Source organism: Scyliorhinus torazame, chromosome 2, assembly GCF_047496885.1.
Source record: "Scyliorhinus torazame isolate Kashiwa2021f chromosome 2, sScyTor2.1, whole genome shotgun sequence".
Classification (NCBI taxonomy): Eukaryota; Metazoa; Chordata; class Chondrichthyes; order Carcharhiniformes; family Scyliorhinidae; genus Scyliorhinus; species Scyliorhinus torazame.
The window spans coordinates 112216149-112240643 of NC_092708.1; the positions used below are offsets into that span (position 1 = coordinate 112216149).

General features: G+C 47.7%; 1 protein-coding gene across 3 annotated transcripts in view; it reads left to right on the forward strand.

The window, feature by feature from the left end:
• The window catches only part of kalrna (kalirin RhoGEF kinase a), a 1210365-nt gene that overhangs the window by 692633 nt on the left and 493237 nt on the right, over positions 1–24495 (forward strand). For 2 of the 3 annotated variants that reach the window (XM_072475613.1, XM_072475625.1), the window contains exons 15-18: positions 4779–4945; positions 8567–8686; positions 11977–12195; positions 13500–13649. In XM_072475613.1, the coding sequence (XP_072331714.1) occupies positions 4779–4945; positions 8567–8686; positions 11977–12195; positions 13500–13649 (656 nt within the window). The remainder of the gene's footprint in view (positions 1–4778; positions 4946–8566; positions 8687–11976; positions 12196–13499; positions 13650–24495) is intronic. The other variant, XM_072475615.1, reaches the window with a different exon arrangement.

Genomic DNA, 24495 nt, shown 5'->3' on the forward strand with positions numbered 1-24495 from the left:
ATCCCGGCTCTGGGTCACTGTCCGTGTGGAGGTTGCACATTATCCCCTTGTTTGCGTGGGTTTCGCCCCCACAACCCAAAGTTGTGCAGGGTAGATGGATTGGCCACACTAAATTGCCCCTTAATTGGAAAAAAATTAATTGGGTACTGTAAATGTATTTTTAAAAAATTATAGCTTATAGTTTATATCTTTATTTTGTGGTTTCAAGTTTGTTAGGGCTATATTCTGTTCTAATGGAATCAAGGGAAGAGCCCAAAAGTACTTGGTATTATTTGATTTTAAGAGTCCTTTAAAGGTTTAATACAAAAGTTTAGTCATGGCTGGAGAGCTCAAGGCCTTGGTTTGCTCCTCATGTACTATGTGGGAAGCCAAGAATATTTCCAGTGCCCAGGGCCAGCATGTATGCAGGATGTGTTCCCAGCTGCAGCTCCTGGAAGCCCAGATTTCAGAACTGGACCAGTGGCTGGGGACACTATGGAAATTTCCTGTGGCTATTCGCTTGCCAAACAGATATACCACTTTGGATACTGTTGAGAGAAGTCACCTTTCAGTGGAAAGCAGAAACAGCCAATTTTGTTGCACCATGGTTGGCTCTGCTGCACAGGGGAGGAGTAAAATGTGTGCCAGTGCAATTGTTGGAGGGGATTCAATTGTAAGTGGAATAGATAGGTTTTTCTGTGGCCTCAAACAAGACTCCAGGGTGGTATATTGCCTCCCTGGTTCTAGCGTCAAGGATGTCTCATGGCATCAGGTCACATATGGGCAAGGAAACCTCCTGCTGGTTACCACGTACCGCACCTCCCTCAACTGATGAATCAGTACTCTTCCATGTTGAACATCACTTGGAGGAAGCACTGAGGCTGGAAAGGGTACAGAATGTACTCTGGGTGGGGTACTTCAGTGTCCCATCACCAAAGGTGGCTCATTGGCACCACTGTTAACCACTGTTAATCGAGGTGGCCGAGTCCTAAAGGACATAGCTGCCAGACTGGGTCTGCAGCAGGTCGTGAGGGAAACAAAAGGGAAACACCTACTTAACCTCATCCTCATCAATATTCCTGTTTCGGCTCCATCTGTCCATGACAGAACTGGTAGGAGTGACCACCTGTGGAGATAAAGCACCACCTTCACATTGAGGATATGCTCCATCGTGTTTTGTGGCACTACCCCTGTGTTAAATGAAATAGATTTTGAACAGAACCTGTAACTCAAAACCGAACATCTATGAGGCACTATGGGCCATCAGAAGCAGCAGAGTTGTGTACAATACAACCTGTAATCTTATGGCCTGACATATCCCCAACTCTACCATTGCCATTAGCTGGGACATCAACCCTGGTTCAATGAAGAGTGCAGAAAGGCATGCCAGGAGCAGCATCAGCTTACCTACGAATGAGGAGTCAATCTGCTGAAGCTAAAATAGAGGTTGCACACCAAACATCATAAGCAGCATACGATAGACAGAGCTAAGCAATGGATCAACCGATGGACTAGATTAAACACTGCAATCCTGTCATATCCATTTATGAATGGTAATGGACAATTAAACATCTAACTGGAGGAAGAGACTCCACAGATATCCCCATCCTCAATGATAGGGGAACCCAGCAAAAGGTTGAAGCATTTGCAACCATCTTCAGTCAGAAATGTCAATTGGATGAGTCTTCAGAGCTTCCTCCTGAAGTATCAGCATCACAGATGGCAATTTGATTCGCTCCATGTGAAATGGCTGAAGGTACTGGATACTCTAAAGGTTATGGGCCCTGACAACGTTCTGGCAATAGTACTGAAGATTTGCCCAAGCTTGGTTCTTTTCCTACCTCTCCCAATGTATCAGCAGTATTGGCTTTTGTTTCAGTCCCTTTATGGACAATGTTTTTGTGCTCCAAGGATCCCCAGGCTTTGGTTGAGCACATAGCTAATTGTGACACATCAGCTCCTTCACAAATACGGGAATGTCTCATTTGTACACTTCAACCTATATAATTTTGATGAGGTAATAGCTGATTTTTTTTGGTTGAGGATTGATGAGGGTAACCTGGTTGATGTGGGGTACATGGACTTCCAAAAGGGGTTTTATAAAGTGGCTTATAACAGGCATGCCACCAAAAATTAAGCCCATGGAATAAAAGGGACAGAGGCAGCAGAGATACGAAGCTGGCTGAGTAAAAGGAAAGAGAGTTGTGGTGAATGGTCATTTTTTGGACTGGAACATACTTTAGATTGAGGTTCCCAGTGGTCAGCATTATGATCACAGCTTTTGTTGATATTTATTAATGACCTTGACTTGGCTGGGCAAGGCACAATTTCAAGATTTTCAGATGACACAAAACTTGAAATATTATGAACTTTGAGGACGATAGTGGTAGTGATAGATTTCAGTAGGATGTAGGCAGACTGGTGGAGTTTGCACAATTGGCAAATCAAATTTAATGCAGAAAAATGTGAAGTGATGCATTTTGATAAGAATGAGGAGAGGCAACATAAAATAAAGATATAATTCTGAGGTGCAAGAGCGGAGAGATCTGCGGATCAAGTGCACTTTTAAAAATTTATTCTTTCATGTGATGTGAGAGTTGCTGGCTGGGCCAGCATTTATTGCCCATCCCTTATTTCTCCTTAAAATTAGTGACTTGCTCAACCATTTCAGAGAGAAATTCAGAGTCAACCACATTTCTGTTGGTCTGGAGTCACATGTAGCCCAGACCAGGTAAAACCTTTCGTCGGTTTTTACAGCAATCAACAAGAGTTTCATGGTCAACATTTCCGAGACTAGTTGTCAATTCCAGATTTTATTAATTGTATTTAAATTCCACCAGCTGGTATGATAAGATTTGAACCCATGTCCCCAGAACATTAGTCTGGGACTTGGGATTACTAGTCTAGTGACATTGCCATTACACCACTGTCTCTTCACTAAATCATTGAATCCATAATGTGGAGATGCCGGCGTTGGACTGGGGTGGGCACAGTAAGAGGTCTTACAACACCGGTTAAAGTCCTGGTTAAAGTCCAACGGGTTTGTTTCGAATCACTAGCTTTCGGAGCGCAGCTTCTTCACCTGAGGAAGGAGCCGCGCTCCGAAAGCTAGTGATTCGAAAAAAAACTGTTGGACTTTAACCTAGTGTTGTAAGACCTCTTACTAAATCATTGAAAGTGGCAGGGCAGGTTGTGAAAGCAGTAAATAAGGCACACAGGCCCCTGGACATGGAATAAAAATGCAAGGAAGTTACTGAACTTGCATAAAGCACTTGTTCAGCCTCAACTGGCGTATTGAGTCCAATTCTGAGCACCACACGTCAGGAAGGATGTTAATGCAATTGAGATGGTGCATAAAGGATTCACGGGAATGGTTCCAGGGTATGAGAAACTGCAGTTATGTGTACGGATTGAAGAAGGGAGGGCTGTTCTCCTGAAAGTAGAGAAGGTTGAGAGGAAATTTGGTGGAGGTATTCAAAATCATCAGTGGTCTAAACAGAGAAGATTGGCAAAAATCTGTTCCCTTTGGAGGAAGGGTAAAGAACTAGAGGGTACTGATTTAAGGTGATTGGCAAATAATCAAAGGCAACAGGAGGAAAGCATTTTTGCGCAGCAAGTGGTTGGATCTGGAACGCACTGCCTGAGGATGCAGTGGAGGCATTCAATCAGGACTTTCAAAAGGAAATTTGAAAAGCAACTGAAGAGAAAAAAATGCAAAAAAACCTGAATTGCTTGCTATTAAACCCAATCAGCACTCACTTCTCATGCAGCATACATTGTTGTTCCCCTGTTAGTAATTTCTCATGAGCTATCCTGATGAGTGCAAGATGAAAGCTTTGATAGCATTTCTCTTTTGTTCGGCAATTATTGCATATCAGGAAAGCACTGGAAGCAAGTTTAAGGCCACAGTGTGTCAATAGCTGTGACAGTCATTTGTGCACTTAAACTGTGGGTAGCTTTGCAGCAAATGGCACAGCTCTGTATCCATTTTTTTGCTGACCCCAAAGCCTATGGAAGCACTTTCCTCACCCAGGAAAGTGTGCCGTGGCCCACAGATAGGATTGGTGTTATCTTGGTGGGTACAGCCTGGGTGTTGATCACTCTGGGACGACTCTTATGCAGTAAAACATGACAAACAATACTGTAATTAGCATGCTATCGAGTAATCATCCAGTATTGAGATTAGTTGGAACTTCATATGTTATATTTGTCGTGTGTCTGCTTTCAAAGTTTGTGTACAGAATTGGTGCATCCACATGCACTAAACCTTTGAGAAAGAGATTTTTGCTTAACAGAGTTGAAATGTAGCAGTTAACTATTATCCATGTTGCAACAACAGAACTACAAGTGACAGTTCTCACTCAATTCCACATGAGTGCTTTCAGAAAATGCTAATTCAGAGGCAGCTTGTCATTCACAACTAGAAGATGTATGTTTACATTGAATTATAACTGAGTGAAAGTCTAACTGGGTCTAACTTGGCTGCCAGTATGTTTAAATATCATTAGCTCACTCTGTTTACAGCCATGTGTTCTCTGACGAAAGTTATCTACTTTCTTTAAGAGAGTGCAAAGTTTCATTTGTGTCATTCTCTTTCTGAAAAGATTATGTTCTGTTGATTGTGTTAGGAATGAAAACAATCAATACACCTTCAAATTGCTAGATCTTGGAGGAAGGAGTTCTGTTCTGAGAAAAGCTTTTTAAAAAAAATAACAGTAATGAGTAGAATTCAGATGCTGAGAAGTGTGAGAGAGGCAGAGGTTTGTAAATAAGCCATGAAATTTGTTTATTTTAATCAGGAATTGAACTAACGTGTGATAAAGATATGGATTTAGGAACACAAGTGCAGGAGCTACTGGAATTCCTTCATGATAAACAGCAAGAGCTCGAGCTGAATGCTGATCAGACACAGAAGCGCCTGGAGCAATGTTTACAGCTCCGTCACCTGCAGGCGGAGGTTAAACAGGTAAATGTGAAAATGATGGCTTAAAGTGGGATGTATTTTTAGAACACATGGTATTTTTCATGTTAAGCTTGAGGACCTGTTGGGAGACCAATTAGTCCTCTTTTTAATGGAAGCCCCATGCCCCCAACCTAACCATGCACTATCCCTCAACAGAGCTGAAAGGCAGGCATGCAGATCCTTGGTCGCTGCTTATTTGCTACTGAAGCAGATGCTGAGGGGCCAAGACATTGGTCGGGGATGAATCAGTTATCAATTTATTTGAAATAGAACAATAGAAAAACATAAAACGCTGGAAGCAGACTGGTCTTCAGTCAGCACTTGGGGAGAGAAATTTAGATGATGGGTCATTCTCGTGTTGCCAGGCTGTGACTAGTGGGCTGTAATATATATCAATGATTTGGATGTGGGGACCAAATGTAACAGGTTTGCGGATTACACAAAGCTAGGTGGGAATGTGTGTTGTGAGGAAGATGCAAAGCGGCTTCAAGAGGATTTGGATAGACTTAGTGAGTGGGCAAGAAAATATGGCAAATGGAGTAAAAGGTGGAAAATTTGAGGTCATCACCTTGGTTGAAGGAACAGATATGCAAAGTAGTTCTTAAATAGTAAGAGATTAAGAAATGTAGATTACAAGGGATCTGGGTGTGCTTGTCAATATGTCACTGAAAGCTAACATGCAGGTACAGCAAGCAATTAGTCAAATGGGATGTTAGATTTATCGGCAGCACAGTAGCACAGTGGTTAGCACTGTTACTTCACAGCTACAGGGTCCCAGGTTCGATTCCGGCTTGGGTCACTGTCTGTGCGGAGTCTGCACATCCTCCCCGTGTGTGCGCGGGTTTCCTCCGGGTGCTCTGGTTTCCTCCCACAGTCCAAAGATGTGCAAGTTAGGTGGATTGGCCATGCTAACTGTTTTGGTACCCTTATTTTAGGAAGGATAATATTGCCATAGAGGAGTTCAACAAAGGTTCATCAGACTTGTTTCTGGGATGGTAGGACTGATCTATAAGAGAGACAGGGGAAACTAGCCTATATTTTCTGGAGGTTTGAAGAATGAGAGGTGATCTCAATGAAACCTGCAAAATACTTAAAGAGATAGTCAGGAAAGATGCAGATAAGGGGCGAAATTCTCCGTAATCGGTGCGATGTCCGCCGACCGGCGCCAAAAAGGGCGCAAATCAGACCGGCATTGCGCCGCCCCAAAGGTGCGGAATCCTCCACATCTTGAGCGGCCGAGCCCTCACCTTGAGGGGCTAGGCCCGCGTCGGACTGATTTCTGCCCCGCCAGCTGGCGGGAAAGGCCTTTGGTGCCCCGCCAGCTGGCGCGGAAATGAGATTGCCGGGCGGCGCATGCGCGGGAACGTCAGCGGCCGCTCACGGCATCCCCACGCATGCGCAGTGGAGGGGGTCTCTTCCGCCTCCGCCATGGTGGAGACCGTGGCGAAGGCGGAAGGAAAAGAGTGCCCCCACGGCACAGGCCCGCCCGCGGATCGGTGAACCCCGATCGCGGGCCAGGCCACCGTGGGGGCACCCCCCGGGGCCAGATTGCCCCGCGCCCCCCCCCAGGACCACGGAGCCCGCCCGCGCCGCCTTGACCCGCCGGTAAGAGAGGTGGTTTAATCCACGCCGGCGGGACAGGCATTCCAGCAGCGGGACTTCGGCCCATCCGGGCCGGAGAATCGCCGGGGGGGGGCCAGCCAACCGGCGCGGCGCGATTCCCACCCCCGCCGAATCTCCGGTGCCAGAGAATTCGGCAACCGGCGGGGGTGGGATTCACGCCAGCCCCCGGCGATTCTCCGACCCGGTGGGGGGTCGGAGAATCTCGCCCCAGATAACACAATTTCAAAATATGAGGGAAGCCACTTAGAACTGAGATGAGTAGAATCTTTTTTTAATCAGAGAGTTGTGAATCTTTGGAATTCTCATCCCTAAGGGGCTGTGGAAGCTCAGTCATTGAGTTGTTTAGAGCAGAAATTGATAGATTTCTAAATTTCAGTGAAATAAAGGGATATGGGACAGTGTGGGAAGAAGGTATTGAAGTGGATGATCAGTCATGACCCCATTGCATGGCAGAGCAGGCTTGATGGGCTGAATGGTCTACACCTGCTCCTATGTTCCTGTGCTTCTATCCCGTCAGAACAGTAATGAATTTGCTTCCTCACAGATTAATTTTTAACGTTAACGGCTAGCTACGTGGGCTTCAAAAAGCCAGCTGTTGATGGATAGAACTGGAGCCAATCTTTAAACACTTCTACAAGCATTTATTTGTCAAGTTACACATTGCAAGCATGCAACTCCTAACTCAACAACCACAGTTTCAGGCAGAATCACCAATTCATTCCCACCAACTGCATACAATTGAACATAATTAGTATATAATAAATACAATCTACAATAGAGCTTACACCCATTATGAATATGTGTGATTACAATTTTCTTTTGCCCTATTCTAGTGAACAAAGCTACATCTTTACAGCCTTGTTTAGCAAACTTCATACAAACTTTTATTTAACTTTTTTTTCTTGCTTCCTTGTAATTTTTTTAGTGTGTGAATAAAAATGAGATGAAGAGAAATCGTGGAAGAAAATTCCATGACTGATTTTACTGCTCAGTTTAGTTGCATTTACTTTTTTTATTAGCATTACCAACCAAGGCACACATTTCAGTTAGATTATTAACTAGCTTTTATGAATGACATTGAATATGAGTAAGTTATTAGTGCCTGTGTGGTAATAATCAAATGACTTGTAGTTTGAAACTGAGAGAAGTTATTGGCTGGCATGTGTTCAGTAAATTAAATGCAGAAGATTCTTAATGCTGTGTGACCTTCTGATGAAGACAGTGAACATGGTCAAATGGAAAATAATTCCAAAAGGCTTGAGATTACAGAACTAATGCTAAACTTTCCCTTGTCTATGCTTTCCCTAGTGGAATCAAATTTCTTAGGATAACTGTCATTTATATCTTTACGGGTTAAATGCTGATAGACGTTGATTTAACAGTGATGGCTTTATGGAAAAGCCAGCACTTTGTTGGAGCCCAAACAAATTTCTAACTGCCAGTCATGTCCATACATGCTGTAATGTTGCATTCGCAAAACAATGATCGGTTGTGCTTGTTAATTATACTAAAGGAATGGTTCTGTTTTCCCCCAACATTTGAAAAGTCAAAAGTAGGGACTTCATCACAAATGTGCAGATTATGTTGCTAATCCTCTAGTAATCTGAACAAATGCTGAACTATCAATGTTGTTTTAATTTAGACATAGATTGTGTGCTTACATTGAGTGAGATGAATCATCCTGCATTAATAAAGTAACAGTGCTGGGAATCCGTATATTATTTCTGGACAAATAGTAATCCTGACAATCCTGCAACTTTGTCCTTTTCCTTTTCTTCTTAACAAAAGAATGGTTGAAGCATCTGTCTCTGATCCCCTGAGGGATTATTATTGACCATGTGCAAGCACTGTGCAGCCTGGATTGTAAAAGACTTAATTTCACATCTTTGTGCTCCCAGAAAGCATTCGTCAATTGAAAGGGGAAATCAGTGCACAGGCTACGGTGAGAATGCCTTAAGCGAATACCATATTGAACTTCTGTTTGCTTTCTTCTTCCTGTAGGTATTAGGCTGGATACGAAATGGAGAATCCATGCTCAATGCTAGCCTTGTTAATGCTAGCTCCCTATCAGAGGCAGAACAGCTTCAGCGTGAACATGAGCAATTTCAGCTGGCCATAGAGGTAATACATACTTTTGAATTGAGATTTAAATTGAAGCTGAGTTGCGAAGGTTTTATGCTCTGTAATTCTCAAATGGATTTACTTCCTACATTCTATTAAAAAACAGCACCAGATGTAATTCTGGTGTTTCACACATTTGTTTTACTTGCTGTATATTGGAGCACAATAATGATTTACATTTGCTTTGAATGTTTAGATATGTAGAGTGGAACCCAGACGGATTATTGTAGACATATGATTGATCCAGAAAGCCTCTTCAAAGTAATAAATCAGCATGTAATGTCACTGAATGGAAGGTAATTTCCACAGGCCTGCTCCTGATTCACTTGCTGTAACTTGGCCAGAAGTGCAGTGCGCACTCCATGTTTAAACAGGATTTTGTACTGCAGCCTGCTGAACTATGGCATTGAAGAAGGAACAGCTCTATGGAAATGACCTGCAAAAGTAGCAAATAAGATTTGAAATAAATTGAGTTTGTCTAACTCAAATAAAATGATATTAAAAATAAACTTTTTAATGCATCAAATGGAGTGTGTTAAGAATCAGCCAGAAGCACTAACCTATTTTCTCTACTGATGAAATGACCATGTTCTTTATGGATCTATTAGAATAAGTATCAATCTTTGCTGGGCATACATGGTTTCTTAAAAATTGTTTGCCCCAAATTTTCATCAAAAGCCATTTTTAAGTTCAATGGTTTATAAACTCTGGTTTTGTGTAAATGCCATCTCCTTCCTCAGATTTCATACCCTGTTCAGATTGAAAATTTATATATGATGAATTGCCCTCTCTGTTTCTGTACTCCAGTGTTATATTATGTTGCACAAATAGGCCATCCTTTATTTCTGTTTCCTTCAATCCAATATAATGAGACGTGGAACATTATTCCAAAGAATTACATGACAGAGCCACATTTGTTTGTGATGTTCAATGGGGTGAACGTTAATTTTACAACTGTGCAGAGCTATGATTAAACCACTTTTTTACAACACTCAGTTCAATTCTGGGCATCACTCCTCAGGAAGGATATATTGGCCTTGGAGCAGTAATGGGGTGTCTCCAAAATGATACTGAACCTAAAGGATTGAGAACAGATTACACAGACGATACTTATATTCCTTTGAGTATAGAAAATTAAGTGGTAATTTAAATGTGGTGTTTAAGATGGTCATGGGATTTAATGGGACAGATGTAGACTATGGGCTAGATTCTTACGCCCACTGCAAGATCGCCACGGGTGGGACGCGGACCATGTAAAGGTCCACGTCCCTTGGACGGGAATTTCCGGCCACCAGGCCAGAGGATCCCATCCTTTTTCCTCTGGTGGGAAAGTATAGAACATGAGAGCTTAACCTCAAAATTAGATCTGGGCTATATAGGAGTGATGTTAGAAAGTATTTCCTCACAGAAAGGATAGTGGAAATTTGGAACTCTGTCCCTCGCTCTGTTGAGGCAGGTCAATTGAAAATGTCAAGGCTTTAGTCGATGGGGTTTTGTTTCTAAGAACCCAGGCAGATGGAGTTAAGGTACAGATCAGCCTTGACATAATTGAATGGCAGAAAGGATTTGAGGGACTGAATTGCCTATTCCTGTTCCTGTGCTCTTTGCACAGCCAGTGAGGATAGGAAGATTGAGAACATTTGGGGCCTGAAAGTGGTAGGATCATTAAAGAGACTGACAGAAAACGCAATGAGTGATCAATTAATCACTTGTGTAATGTGGAGTTACTGTGTTAGTTTAACCCACCAGTGAGTGAATGATACCATTTTGGTGATGTGCTGGGAGCATTCACCACAAGTTGATATAAATAACATTCATAGACATTCCCTTATCTAGCATTTTAGTGACCTCAAAAAAGTAAACTAAATTAGTTAGACATGGCTTACCTTGTACCTTTCTGATCAGGTTATATTTGTCCATGTGCTCAGTCACTCTGTCCAGAATGAAAGAGTAACGCCCCCACAAAATTGGTTGAATACTAGGTCTGTAATTTCCTAGTTTCTATCTCCGACCCTTCTTAAATAATGAATTGACATCGGCAATTCAGTGCCTCCTGCAGTACCCAGAATTTGCTTCCTCTATTCTAAAGATGGCAATCAGTTGGTTTATGGTGCATTAACAAATTTTTAACAAACTGATTTAACAAAGACCTTGATATAGAGGGCTTGATTTTTCTCTGTTGTTCTGGAGAGATATCCCATTTGGTAAGACGACTGCAATCTATCCCTTGCCGAACAAAACCACATCCAGTTCCAGGGTGCTATTTTTATATTCTTTTATGTGAGAGTGAGCGCGACAGAGAGGGAGGCAAACACAAAATTGGACAGAGATTTGCTTTGAGAAACTCACTGGCCAATTTTGCTACACTGTGTTGCTGCAGATAAGTTAGCAGGTCCATGCAGAGGTATATTTGTCTGAATTTTTAAAAAAAATATAGCAAATAAGCCACCTGATGCCCCTTTTCAGGTCACACAAATTGGTTGGAATTATTTTATTTTTTATTTTAAACCTTGAAAATACTGGAAGTGAAGGAAATGTGAGGGCAGCACGATAGCACAGTGGTTAGCACTGTTGCTTCACAGCTCCAGGATCCCAGGTTCGATTCCCGGCTTGGGTCATGTCTGTGTGGAGTCTGCACGTTCTCCCCGTGTCTGCGTGGGTTTCCTCCGGGTGCTCCGGTTTCCTCCCACAAGTCCTGAAAGATGTGCTGTTAGGTAATTTGGACATTCCGAATTCTCCCTCTGTGTACCCGAACAGGCTTTGGAATGTGGCGACAAGGGACTTTTCACAGTAACTTCATTGCAGTGTTAATGTAAACCTACTTGTGACAATAAAGATTTCTTTACAAATTGTTGCATTTCATGGTTACCACTTGATTCACCCCTTTTCCAAGCACCATTTAAATCGGCCACTCTCCACATGGCTGTACAATTGGGTCATTTGTACATTATAGTTCTCCATATAGTACACAGATGAAAAACAACAGTATTTATGGATTGACATGTGGGCTGATGCTGTCCTCAATTTTAAATTTATTTATACTTCTGTACATATTATGATAAAACCAAAACCTGAGTATTAATACCAAAGTATGCCCAGAATGCAAATGTTATTTTGTCAGTTGAAGTGCTATTGTCCCTCTCTACTACTATATGTTGTTATTGGAATTAACAATTCATTGCAAGTCTCTAAAAATGTTTAACTTTCCCACATCTCATTACTCACACCTAATCCCTTTTACCATCTTTCTGGCATTTCCATGCAAACCTTTCTTTCCTCCCTACACATAGTCCCTCTTTCATGCCACTTCTTTGCAGAAAACCCACCAAAGTGCCCTTCAGGTACAGCAGAAGGCTGAGACCATGCTACAGGCTGGCCACTATGATTCAGATGCCATCAGGGAATGCGCTGAGAAAGTAGCACTTCACTGGCAACAGCTAATGCTGAAGATGGAGGACAGACTCAAACTGGTCAATGCATCTGTGGCTTTCTATAAGACATCTGAACAGGTAGAAAGTTCAAGCATGCATTTTGTTTAATCATCATATATTGATATTTAAGATGTTGAAGCTGTAATTCTGAACTAGATCGCCAAAAACTTTGTATTTTTCACCAATTTATTGTCAAATGCTATGTTTCAATCACTTTTCAGTTGGATGTCCCATGTACCTTTTTGTTCTCCAATTCAATTTAGTCATTATATAGAACCTTAGTTAGGCCACACTTGGAGTATAGTGTTCAATTCTGGTCGCCACACTACCAGAAGGATGTGGAGGCTTTAGAGAGGGTGCAGAAGAGATTTACCAGAATGTTGCCTGGTATGGAGGGCATTAGCTATGAGGAGCGGTTGAATAAACTCGGTTTGTTCTCACTGGAACGAAGGAGGTTGAGGGGAGACCTGATAGAGATCTACAAAATTATGAGGGGTATAGACAGAGTGGATAGTCAGAGGCTTTTCCCCAGGGTAGAGGGGTCAATTACTAGGGAGCATAGGTTTAATGTGAGAGGGGCAAGGTTTAGAGTAGATGTACGAGGCAAGTTTTTTACGCAGAGGGTAGTGGGTGCCTGGAACACGCTGCCGGAGGAGGTGGTGGAAGCAGGGACGATAGTGACATTTAAGGGGCATCTTGACAAATACATGAATAGGATGGGAATAGAGGGATACGGACCCAGGAAGTGTAGAAGTTTGTAGTTTAGTCGGGCAGCATGGTCGGCACGGGCTTGGAGGGCCGAAGGGCCTGTTCCTGTGCTGTACATTTCTTTGTTCTTTGTATTATTTCACAGGAAAAGCTCTGGTTCATAAATTCCATGCATCATTGGCGTAGTTTCATAGTAAAACAGAGATAAATAATTTTTTTGACAGCAAAATAGGGAAGAAGATTTTTATGCCAGTTTCCAGTGTCAAATCTCCCAAATTCCTGGTCAATTTCTAACCCCTCTTGCAACCCGTCCACCAGGTTCCAAAAGGGGTATATCTTTGCCAGGACAGTAGGAGATCTCTTTGAATACTGATATCCAGTCTTTTATGTTGACTTGAGAGGGAAAGTACCTCCTCTGAAAACAGCACCTCTGATGGTGCAGCTTTCCCTCAACATTGTACTGAAATATCAGACCAGACTATGTGCTTTTGGATTGGGATTAAAATTCTGGACCTTATGACTGAGAGGCGAAATTGGTATTACTGAACCAAAGCTAGCACCATAAGGTCATCCATGTCGAGCTGACTGTACACGAGCTGACTGTACAATTGCTCAGCCTTGGTAGCTGTGTATATGTTGAGCTGCCAAGTCTAATGTCTGTTCCTTGTTATTAGGTTTGCAGTGTCCTTGAGAGTCTGGAACAGGAGTACAGGAGGGATGAAGACTGGTGTAGAGGCCAAGATAAACTGGGGCCAAATGCTGAGACTGACCATGTGACGCCATTGATAAGCAAACATTTGGAGCAGAAAGAAGCCTTTCTTAAGGTAGTTTTCCTTTCCGCATCTGCTTAAAAGATGGCGCGGTAGCACAATGGTTAGCACTGTTGCTTCACAACGCCAGGGACCCAGGTTCGGTTCCCAGCTTGGGTCACTGTCTGTGCGGAGTCTGCATGTTCTCCCCGTGTCTGCGTGGATTTCATCCGGGCACTCCAGTTTCCTCCGAAGTCCCGAAAGACGTGCTTGTTAGGTGAATTGGACATTCTGAATTCTCCCTCTGTGTACCTGAGCAGGCGCCGGAGTGTGGCAACTAGGGGTTTTTCACAGTAACTTCATTGAAGTGTTAATGTAAGCCTACTTGTGACACTAATAAGATTATTATTAAAAATAATGGCCGAGAATTAAATGCAGCTTGCTCTGCCAGCACAAGTCTAGCAGACTGGAACCCTTGTATACTAGACCTCCAAACCAGAGCCTCTATCCTATACCTGTTTGACTGGTGGGAGTTGCATTAGAAGTGTCTCCCCAAACTCACTGACATTAAGACTCATGAGTCTTTTCTTGGCCTAAGAAGTGCTTAATTTTTATTCATAATGAGCCATATTCAGTCATTTCAAAGGTGATCCCTTCCTGGATGGAGCCTGTGTGGTATTATCAGGTATTACAGTACCCAAGAGGCTGAAGATCATTGGTTAAACCTAGGAGTTTACCATTGTCTGTTGGTATGTAGCTCCGCCGTGACAGGCGGGGCATAAGAACCGGTGCCGTCCCAGCAGCCCTCATTTTCTGTACCGAAGCTGCTGGGGATCAGTTCTAGTCTATTAAAGCCTTCAGTTATGTTACAACCTCGTCTTTGATTGTAATTGATCGTGCATCAGCATGTTTATCTTGGGATCTCGTGGGACTTTTCCTGAGGCCTCACTGGATCACATGCCATCTCTCAGCAGAATTTCAGTGTAACTGAGCTCAGTCTGAAATTATTCTACATTTCTCTGTCTGGCGGTTACGTACCTACTCTGGCATTTCACCTCCCTCAGCTTTCCACCCACTTTGGCTCTAGGAATTTCAAGTAAAAATAATGTAATAACAGAGCAGTAAATTCAGTCCCAACAAAATAAAGTCCTCATCAGAAGTGGTCAAATTGGTACATAAAGTACTTGGTATTTGTTGTATTATTTCTGTTAAAGGGGCACTACCACTGCATTTACTTCAGGAGGTTTTAAATTAAAGTAAATCCCCATACTTCACCAATGTACCTCAATCCAAATCTCAAAACTTGAAACCAATTGCAACAGTGGAATATTTTCCAAATTCCTACACTAACCAATCTGTACCCTCCCTGAATGAAATAGTCAGTTATTGACAAGGTTGTTTTTCGATAAATGTTTTAATTGACATAGAAATCTATATTGTATGGAATATACATCACAGAAAGAGGCCATTTGGTCCAACTTGGGCATTTCCGAGGCTCTGCAGAACATGTCCCGGTCACTAGGGGAAGTGTCCCAGTCTCAGATGGGCACTGCAGAGCATGTCACGGTCGCTGGAGGAGGTGTCCTGTCTCAGGTGGGCATTGCCGAGGCACTGCGGGGCATGTTCCAGTCACTGAGGAGCATCACAAGGGCATCGATACTGTGCTGCAGGCGTTGGGGAGCCGCCAGGGCTGGGAGAACCAGATGACGCAGAGGCAGCCGGGGCTTAATCCAGCTGCCCCTCTATACCAAAGTGAAGCCCAGGGCCCTATGGGTGCTGGGTGCCACCGGCAAGTGCACCAGGGGGACCCAGAGGACACCTGTCAGGGATATCGGCCACAGGACTGGGGGCACACCTCGGCTCAGCGGTGGAGCATGGAAGGCTAAGCAGGTCAAGGATCACTGAGAGGGCACTGTGGGGGGTAGGGGGGAGGAGAGGGGATGGGGCAAGTGGGGAGAGGGTGTGACGGGGGTGGGGAGGGGTTAGGAGGGGTGAGGAGAGTTGGGTGGCATCATCAGGGGATTGGGGACACATATGTACAGCATTAAAAAACTTTGCACTCGAGAAATGTGACGCCTCTGGCACTTTCTTTCGCAATGCGGGCCGAGCACCAATCCCCTCCCCAATTCCCCAGACATGGAGGCCCTGGGTGTCAGGAGTCAGCCTGTGGCATGGATTGAGGAGCACCAGCGCTCGGCACTCAGCGGGTTCTCATCACCCTCCTGCCCTCAACAGTGATCCGCTGACAGTGTCGACACAGGTCCACCACCCTGGAGTGATGTTGTACAGACCCTGGGAGGGTGGAACGGGGCAGGAGGGAGGGGGGAAGAGTGGAAGCTGGGGGAGGGGGAAGGATTGGGCGAAAGGGGAGGCGGAAGCGAGAGGTTGAAGGCTGCGGCGACCTTGATGACCACCAGGAGCGGGTATCCTCCTCCTCAATGTGGTGCCAAGTCCGCAAGGACATGGCACAGGTGCCGCACAATCTCCTTGTCGAGGTGGAGTCTCCTGTGGCACACGCTGTCCATCATTTGTTCGAAAGACCAGACACAGCTGTACACCTTAGACCCTTGCTGGCCTCCTCCTCTGGGTCCCTCCCTCACCTGACGGGCGGCCGGGTCCTCAGGGTGTGGGGCGGGACGTGCACGTGGGTCGCCGCCTCGAGTCTCTGTCGATGCTGCTGGCGCTGCCTCCTCTGTTGTCTGGCCACCTGGTATGCCAGCAGCACCACGAGGGCAGCTGCCGCAGGGTCCAAGATATCATCCATTACGTGTAATATCTGTAAGGAATTGAAGAGAGTGTTGTGTTGTTCTCTGCCTTGCTCTATCTGGATGGCTTTGATGTATCGTGTTGATCGAGTCTTGTAAACCAACAAATCTATTTTATTAAACACTACTAACTGGACTGGAAACTTATCCCGAAGAAACAAACAGTTGATTGATCATACATAAACTATACTCACTATACTCACCTACAACTAACTCACTAACATAATAAACTACTCTCTTGCTCTCTCACTGTCTTCAGTCCTTCTTGCCAGCTCCTGTTCCTACCACCTACTCCAGCCTTCTGTCCCACAAGGCTCTGCATCATCTCTTATATACTTCTGAGACTAGCTCCCTCTAATGGCCCTCTGTGTACATTTTATTAACCCTTCACTGGCATGTATAATAATACCACAGGTGTGAGACAGATAACCAGCAGTGTCTACCTCCGCATAACCCCCTCCATTCCCCAATTGGGGTTACCCCTGGAACTGGAACACATTGTCCAGGGGTTAGCATGGCGGACCCGAAGGCGCTGAGACACCCATCTTCACCACCCTCCCCCCAAGCTATGGGCGGCTGCAACCCCTGCCCCGCAAACTCCCCCCCCCCCTCCGAACCAATGGCAGGCCTTCCCAACTAAGATCCCCCCCCTTCCCCACCTGCCCCAGGGGCCCTCCTCCAAAGCCACTGAGGCATCAACCTCAGTGCCCCCGGCTCATTGCCCGGGAGAAAAGATGGCTACTCACCTCCTTGGTTCCCCCAAGCAGCCCTTCTGTTAGCTTCACGTTTTTAAAATGGCGTACTAATCAGCGCCCTCGTGACCACTTACTGGGGGTGGGCTTAGATCACGGGAAGACCTTAGATAGGGGGTTGCTCCCATTGTATGAAGATACAATTGAGGGCAGCACGGTAGCATTGTGGATAGCACAAATGCTTCACAGCTCCAGGGTCCCAGGTTCGATTCCGGCTTGGGTCACTGTCTGTGCGGAGTCTGCACATCCTCCCCGTGTGTGCGTGGGTTTCCTCCGGGTGCTCCGGTTTCCTCCCACAGTCCAAAGATGTGCGGGTTAGGTGGATTGGCCATGCTAAATTGCCCATAGTGTCCAAAATTGCCCTTGGTGTAGGGTGGGGTTACTGGGTTGTGGGGATAGGGTGGAGGTGTGGACCTTGGGTAGGGTGCTCTTTCCAAGAGCCGGTGCAGACTCGATGGGCCGAATGGCCTCCTTCTGCACTGTAAATTCTAAGATTAGCCTTAAGTGGTGATTATTGATTTCTCATTACGCAAACTGATCGATGCTCGGTGTGGTTCTCGTTTTGGGCCTCTCCCGCGGTCTAACGTTCTTGTTGCGCTCCTTCTTAAGCGCAGCACGGCCATTAAATCGCGCCCTTAGTCACTCTTTGAACCCTGAGGAGTTTTTCACCAGTTTAACCCACACTTTGAATTATTTTCGGCACTGTGGAGCTGAACTCCGAGATTGGTCTGCCACTTTGAAATGGTGCCCCAACCTCGAAGCTTGTGGGTGTGGTGGTATGTATTAGGGGTAGTACGGTACCCAGTGATGCCGAGAGGCTATTGGTGGACAGACACTGGGCCCTGATTGGATCTGCCGCCTGCTGGCTCCACCCATTAATGCGGAATATAAGAACCCGGGTTCTCCCAGCAGCCGCATTCTGTAACCGAGCTGCTGGGGGACAAGTCTGCGTAATAAAGCCATCGATTGACTTCATCTCTTCACGCCTTGTGAGTGATTGATTGTGCTACAATTTATTACACACACTTTAAAGGACTATGGAGCTCCGGATCGCCCCGGAGTGTCTGCGAATCAGCCCCCGTGCAGCAAACTCAGTGGCCACGTTTAAACACTGGCTAGCGTGCTTTGAGGGATACCTCCGAATGGCCCCCGGCAGACCTACAGAAGACCAGAAAATGCAGGTCCTGCATTCCAGGGTGAGCCCGGAGATCTACACGCTCATCGAAGACGCGGAGGATTTCCCGACAGCGCTCACCATGCTGAGAGGGATCTACATTTGGCCCGTAAACCAGGTCTACGCACGCCACCAACTCGCGATGAGACAGCAAATCCCCGGAGAATCGCTGGACGAGTTCTACAGCGCGCTGCTAATATTGGGAAGGATCTGCAACTGCCCACCGATGATGGCTAAAGAACATACGGAATTCCTAATCAGGGATGCTTTCGTAGCAGGTATGACCTCATCCCAAATTCGCCAGCGACTGCTGGAGAGAGACTCACTGGGGCTCAAGGAAGCACGGGCCCTTGCGGCCTCCCTCGATGTGGCATTGCAGAATGCCCGCGTTTACGCCCCCGACCGCGCGGCAGCCCCTTGGGCTCCGTGGACCCCCGCCGCGACCGCCTCCCCGGCACCCCCCGCAAACCTGCGTGGCCAGAGCACCAGACCACCCGGGGGGACCCCGCTGCTATTTCTGCGGCCAGTCGAAACACCCCCAGCAGGGCTGCCCGGCCCGCTCGGCCATCTGTAAACGTTGCGGCAAGAAGGGACACTAATCAGCGGTGTGCCAGTCCCGGGGGGGTCGCCGCAATCTCCGGGGGAGAACTGGGACCATAGACTCAACCCCCCCCCCCAACGATCCATGTGCGGCCAACGGGCGCCGCCAATTGTGGTCCCGGACTCCATGCGGGGGTATGGGCGCGCCACCTTGCGACCCTCCGGCCACGTGCGATTCATGGCCGTGGCCATTTTGTCCGCCCCCGACCGCGTGCGATCCGTGGACGCCGCCATCTTGGCTGACAGCCAAGGATCCCATTATGGACGGCTTCACGGGGCCTGAAGAAAACGCCCCGATGCAGCAACTGCGACTGGCTTCAGTGACCCTGGACCAGTCGCGGCCCCGGACGCTCCAAACGGCAACGACGACGGTGCTGGTTAACGGGTACGAAACGCCATGTCTGATCGACTCTGGGAGCACGGAAAGTTTTATCCACCCGGATACGGTAAGACGCTGTTTTCTTTCAATCCACCGGAGTACCCAAAAGATTTTTCTGGCAGCGGGATCCCATTCCGTAGAAATCAAAGGGTTCTGCATCGCGAACCTAACGGTGCAGGGGAGAGAGTTTAAGAACTACCGACTTTATGTCCTCCCCCACCTCTGCGCTCCCACTCCTAGGGTTAGATTTCCAATGTAACCTTCAGAGTTTAACGTTCCAATTCGGCAGCCCTATACCCCCACTTACTATCTGCAGCCTTGCGACCCTCGAGGTTGAACCTCCTTCCTTGTTTGCGAACCTCACCCCGGATTGCAAACCCGTCGCCACTAGGAGCAGACGGTACAGCGCCCAGGACCGAACATTTATCCGGTCTGAAGTCCAGCGGCTGCTGAAGGAAGGCATAATCCAGGCCAGCAATAGTCCCTGGAGCGCTCAGGTGGTAGTTGTAAAGACCGGGGAGAAGCAGAAGATGGTCGTAGATCATAGTCAAACCATCAATAGGTACACGCAACTAGATGCGTACCCTCTTCCCCTCATATCCGACATGGTCAATTGGATTGCACAGTACAAGGTCTTTTCCACCGTGGACCTTAAGTCCGCATATCATCAGCTCCCCATCCGCCCGAGTGACCGCAAGTACACAGCCTTCAAAGCAGAAGGGCGGCTCTACCACTTTTTAAGGGTTCCATTCGGCGTCACTAACGGAGTCTCGGTCTTCCAACAGGAGATGGACTGAATGGTTGACCAGCACGGTTTACGGGCCACGTTCCCGTACCTCGACAACGTCACCATCTGAGGCCATGACCAGCAGGACCACGACGCCAACCTCTACAATTCCTCCAGACCGCTAACACCCTGAACCTCACCTACAACAGGGACAAATGCGTGTTTAGCACCGACCGTCTAGCCATCCTGGGCTACGTAGTGCGTAATGGAGTGATAGGCCCCGACCCTGAACGCATACGCCCCCTTATGGAGTTCCCCCTCCCTCACTGTTCCAAAGCCCTGGAACGCTGCCTGGGCTTCTTCTCTCATTACGCCCAGTGGGTCCCCAGTGGGCGGACAAGGCCCGCCCGCTAATTCAGTCCACCGTCTTTCCCCTGTCGACAGAGGCCCGCCAGGCCTTCAGCCGCATCAAAGCGGGAGCGACGCGTCCGACGTAGCTCTGGCGGCCACTCTAAACCAAGCGGGCAGAGCCGTGGCCTTTTTCTCCCGTACCCTCCACGCTTCAGAAATCCGCCACTCCTCGGTGGAAAAGGAAGCCAAAGCCATAGTGGAAGCTGTGCGGCATTGGAGGCATTACCTGGCCGGCAGGAGATTCACTCTCCTCACTGACCAACGGTCGGTAGACTTCATGTTCGATAATGCGCAGCGGGGCAAGATCAAGAACGACAAGGTCTTGCGGTGGAGGATCGAACTCTCCACATATAATTATGAGATCTTGGAAAGCTGAACGAGCCGTCCGATGCCCTATCCCGCGGCACATGTGCCAACGCACAAGTGGACCATCTCCAAGCCCTCCACGAGAACCTCTGCCACCCGGGGGTCACTCGGTTCTACCACTTCATGAAGACCTGCAACCTCCCCAACTCCGTCGAGGAGGTCCGAACAGCCACCAGGAACTGCCAAATCTGCGCAGAGTGCAAGCCGCACTTTTTCAGGCCAGATAGAGCGCACCTGATAAAGGCTTCCCGTCCCTTTGAGCGCCTCAGTCTGGACTTCAAAGGCCCCCTCCCCTCCACCGATCGCAACACGTACTTCCTACACGTGGTTGACGAATACTCCCGTTTCCCTTTCGCCATCCCCTGCCCCGACATGACCGCGGCCACGGTCATTAAAGCCCTCTGCACCATCTTTTCACTGTTCGGTTTCCCCTCCTACATCCATAGCGATAGGGGGTCCTCCTTCATGAGCGACGAACTGCGTCAATTCCTGCTCAGCAAGGGCATCGCCTCGAGCAGGGCGACCAGTTACAACCCCGGGGGGAACGGTCAGGTAGAGAGGGAGAATGGTACGGTCTGGAATACTGTCCTACTGGCCCTACAGTCCAGGCGTCTCTCAGTTTCCCGTTGGCAGGAAGTCCTCCCGGATGCCCTCCACTCCATCCGGTCGCTGCTGTGTACCACAACTAATCAAACGCCTCACGAGCGCCTCCTCGTCTTCGCTAGGAGGTCCTCCACCGGATCGTCACTTCCGACCTGGCTGGCAGCCCCAGGACCCATCTTGCTCCGAAAGCATGTGCGGGCGCACAAATCGGATCCGTTGGTCGAGAGGGTTCATCTCCTCCATGCGAACCCTCAATACGCCTACACGGCATACCACGACGGCCGACAGGACATGGTCTCCCTGCGGGACATGGAGCCCGCCGGAGCTCCCCACACCCCCCCATCACCAACCCTCCCGCCGGCACACCCCACAGCTGCTCCCTTCCCGGGTGGATCGGTCCTCCTCCCGTGCCCGCCCAGGAGTAGTGAAACAGGAACAAACATCGCGATGCTCCCAGAGACGACAGTGCCCGAGCCAGCGCCTGCACCACCACCGGAGCTGAGACGAACGGCAAGGACGACCAGGGCACCCACTCGACTCATTGAACCTGCGTGACAAAGCAAGACCTGTAAATAATTCAGTAGCCGAGTAAAAGCGGCATTGTAAATAGTTAACCGTTAATATCGATGCATAGCCACGGTGTTAATGGAATCCCAGTACAGACCTTGTAAACCCCTACCACCATGCGACCCACCACCCCGCCGGGTTCTTTTTTAACAAGGGGTGAATGTGGTGGTATATATTAGGGGTAGTACGGTACCCAGTGTAGCCGAGAGGCTATTGGTGGACAGACACTGGGTCCTGATTGGATCTGCCGCCTGCTGGCTCCACCCAGTAAGGCGGAGTACAAGAACCCGGGTTCTCCCAGCAGCCGCATTCTGTAACCGAGCTGCTGGGGAACAAGTCTGCGTAATAAAGCCATCGATTGACTTCATCTCTTCTTGCCTCATGAGTGATTGATTGTGCTACAGTGGGTCCCCCACCCCCCACTCAATGTCAACCCCCGCACACATGGGCATTACCCCACTCACCTCTCCCCAGCCACCCCCCCCCCCCCCCGTAAGGACACCCCACTATGGGATTCCTGGGGCCCCTCCTTCTTCAGGACCCTTCACGTTTCCTTACATGCCCTCTTCAAGGACCCCCCTCTTCAACTCTTCCAACCTCCCAGATGCACCTTTATACCTGCCTTCCACTCCTCCCCCATCCTCCATAACCCCCTCCACCCTCCTTTCACGGGCATTGTCCCCCTCAGGCCCTGACCCTTGGCAGGTCCACCCTGGCACCCAGGCACCCTTCCACTTCCATCCTGGCACCATGACAGTGCTCCTGCTGAATTTGCAGTGCCACCTGGGCACCTTGGCCTTGCCAGGGTAGCAGGGCCAAGGTGCCGCATTGCAGAGGGAGGGCCAGGGTGCCCGCATTCCAGAGGGAGGGCCAGGGTGCCCGCATTCCAGAGGGGGGGCCAGGGTGCCCGCATTCCAGAGGGAGCGCCAGGGTGCCCGCATTGCAGATGGAGGGCTAGGGTGCCCGCATTCCAGAGGGAGGGCCAGGGTGCCCGCATTGCAGATGGAGGGCCAGGGTGCCCGCATTCCAGAGGGAGGGCCAGGGTGCCCGCATTCCAGAGGGAGGGCCAAGGTGCCCTCATTCCAGAGGGAGGGCCAGGGTGCCCTTCATTCCAGAGGGAGGGCCAAGGTGCCCTCATTCCAGAGGGAGGGCCAGGGTGCCCGCATTCCAGAGGGAGGGCCAGGGTGCCATCTTGCACTACACCTGGCCACCCACGGGCCTTCAGTGGCCCAGGAGATACCGCTGGGTGATGTTCCGTCTGGTCCACGGCGCCCAGTTGGTGCCTCCATGGGGAAGCCAGTACATCCCGGGAGGTAAAACTGACTTCAGCGAGCCTGGCTTGGTCACGGCCATTATGGCCGGAATTCTGACTGCCGGGAAGCCCGTGGGAGCCTTCATCCGGCATCTACTGGCCATATCATGCTCCTGTTCAAGCGCGTCGCAGCCAGTAGATTTTCACAGTAACTTCATTACAGTGTTAATGTAAGCCTACTTTTGACACTAATAAAGATTATTATTATTAGATCGGGCCTACCAAATTTCTTCTCATCTCCATCTTAAATTGAAAACATTTTATTTTGAAACTGTGTCCCTAGTCCTACAGACCCTCCCACAAGGGGAAACATCCTTTCAGCATCCACCCTGTCAAATTGCCTCAGGACTTGTTTGTATCAATAAGATCAGCTCTCAGCCTTCTAAACTCCAATGGATGCTGACCCAACCTTTCCTCATAAGATAACCTTCCCATTCCAGGTATCAGCCATGTCAGCCTTCTCTGAATTGCTTCTAAAATGTTCCCATCTCTTTTTAAGTAAGGCGACCAAAATTGTACACAATCTTCCAGATGTGGTCTCACCAACAACTGTACAACTGTACAACTGTAGCAAAACAACCCTACTTTTATATTCCATTCCACTTGCAATCCATGGAATCCCTATAGTGCAGAAGAAGGTAATTCAGTCTATTGGGTCTGCACCAACCCTCCGAAAGAGCATCTTACCAAGCTCGCTCCCCCACCCTATCCCTGTAACCCCGTCCCCCACATATCCTCCACATCTTTGGAAATTAAGCGACAATTTTAGCATGGCCATTCCAACTAACCTGCACTTCTTTAGACTGTGGGGGGGAACTGGAGCACCCAGAGGAAACCCATGCAGAGAGAACTCCACTCACATAGTCACCCAAGGCTGGAACCAAACCCGGGTCCCTGGCGCTGTGCTACTTTGCCGCCCAATAAACAACAACATTTCATAGATTTTATCCTTTTCACCTTCAGGTGTTTACCTTGTTTCCCCTTAAATGCACCTCTGCTATTCACTTCAATTGCTCCTTGTGATCACAAGTTGCACATTCTAATCACTCACGAGGTAAAGACATTTCTCCAGAATGCCCTCTTGGACTTAGTAGTGACTATCATATACTTATGTCCATTAACCCGAGTCACCTGCAAAAATGGAAACATTTTCACGACATTCATCCTATCAAATTGTTTAATGATATTTAATCATTTTAAGGATACTGCTCATTAATAAAATATCCTGTTCAGTTTGGATCCTTCTTTCCCTTAGGCTAAATACT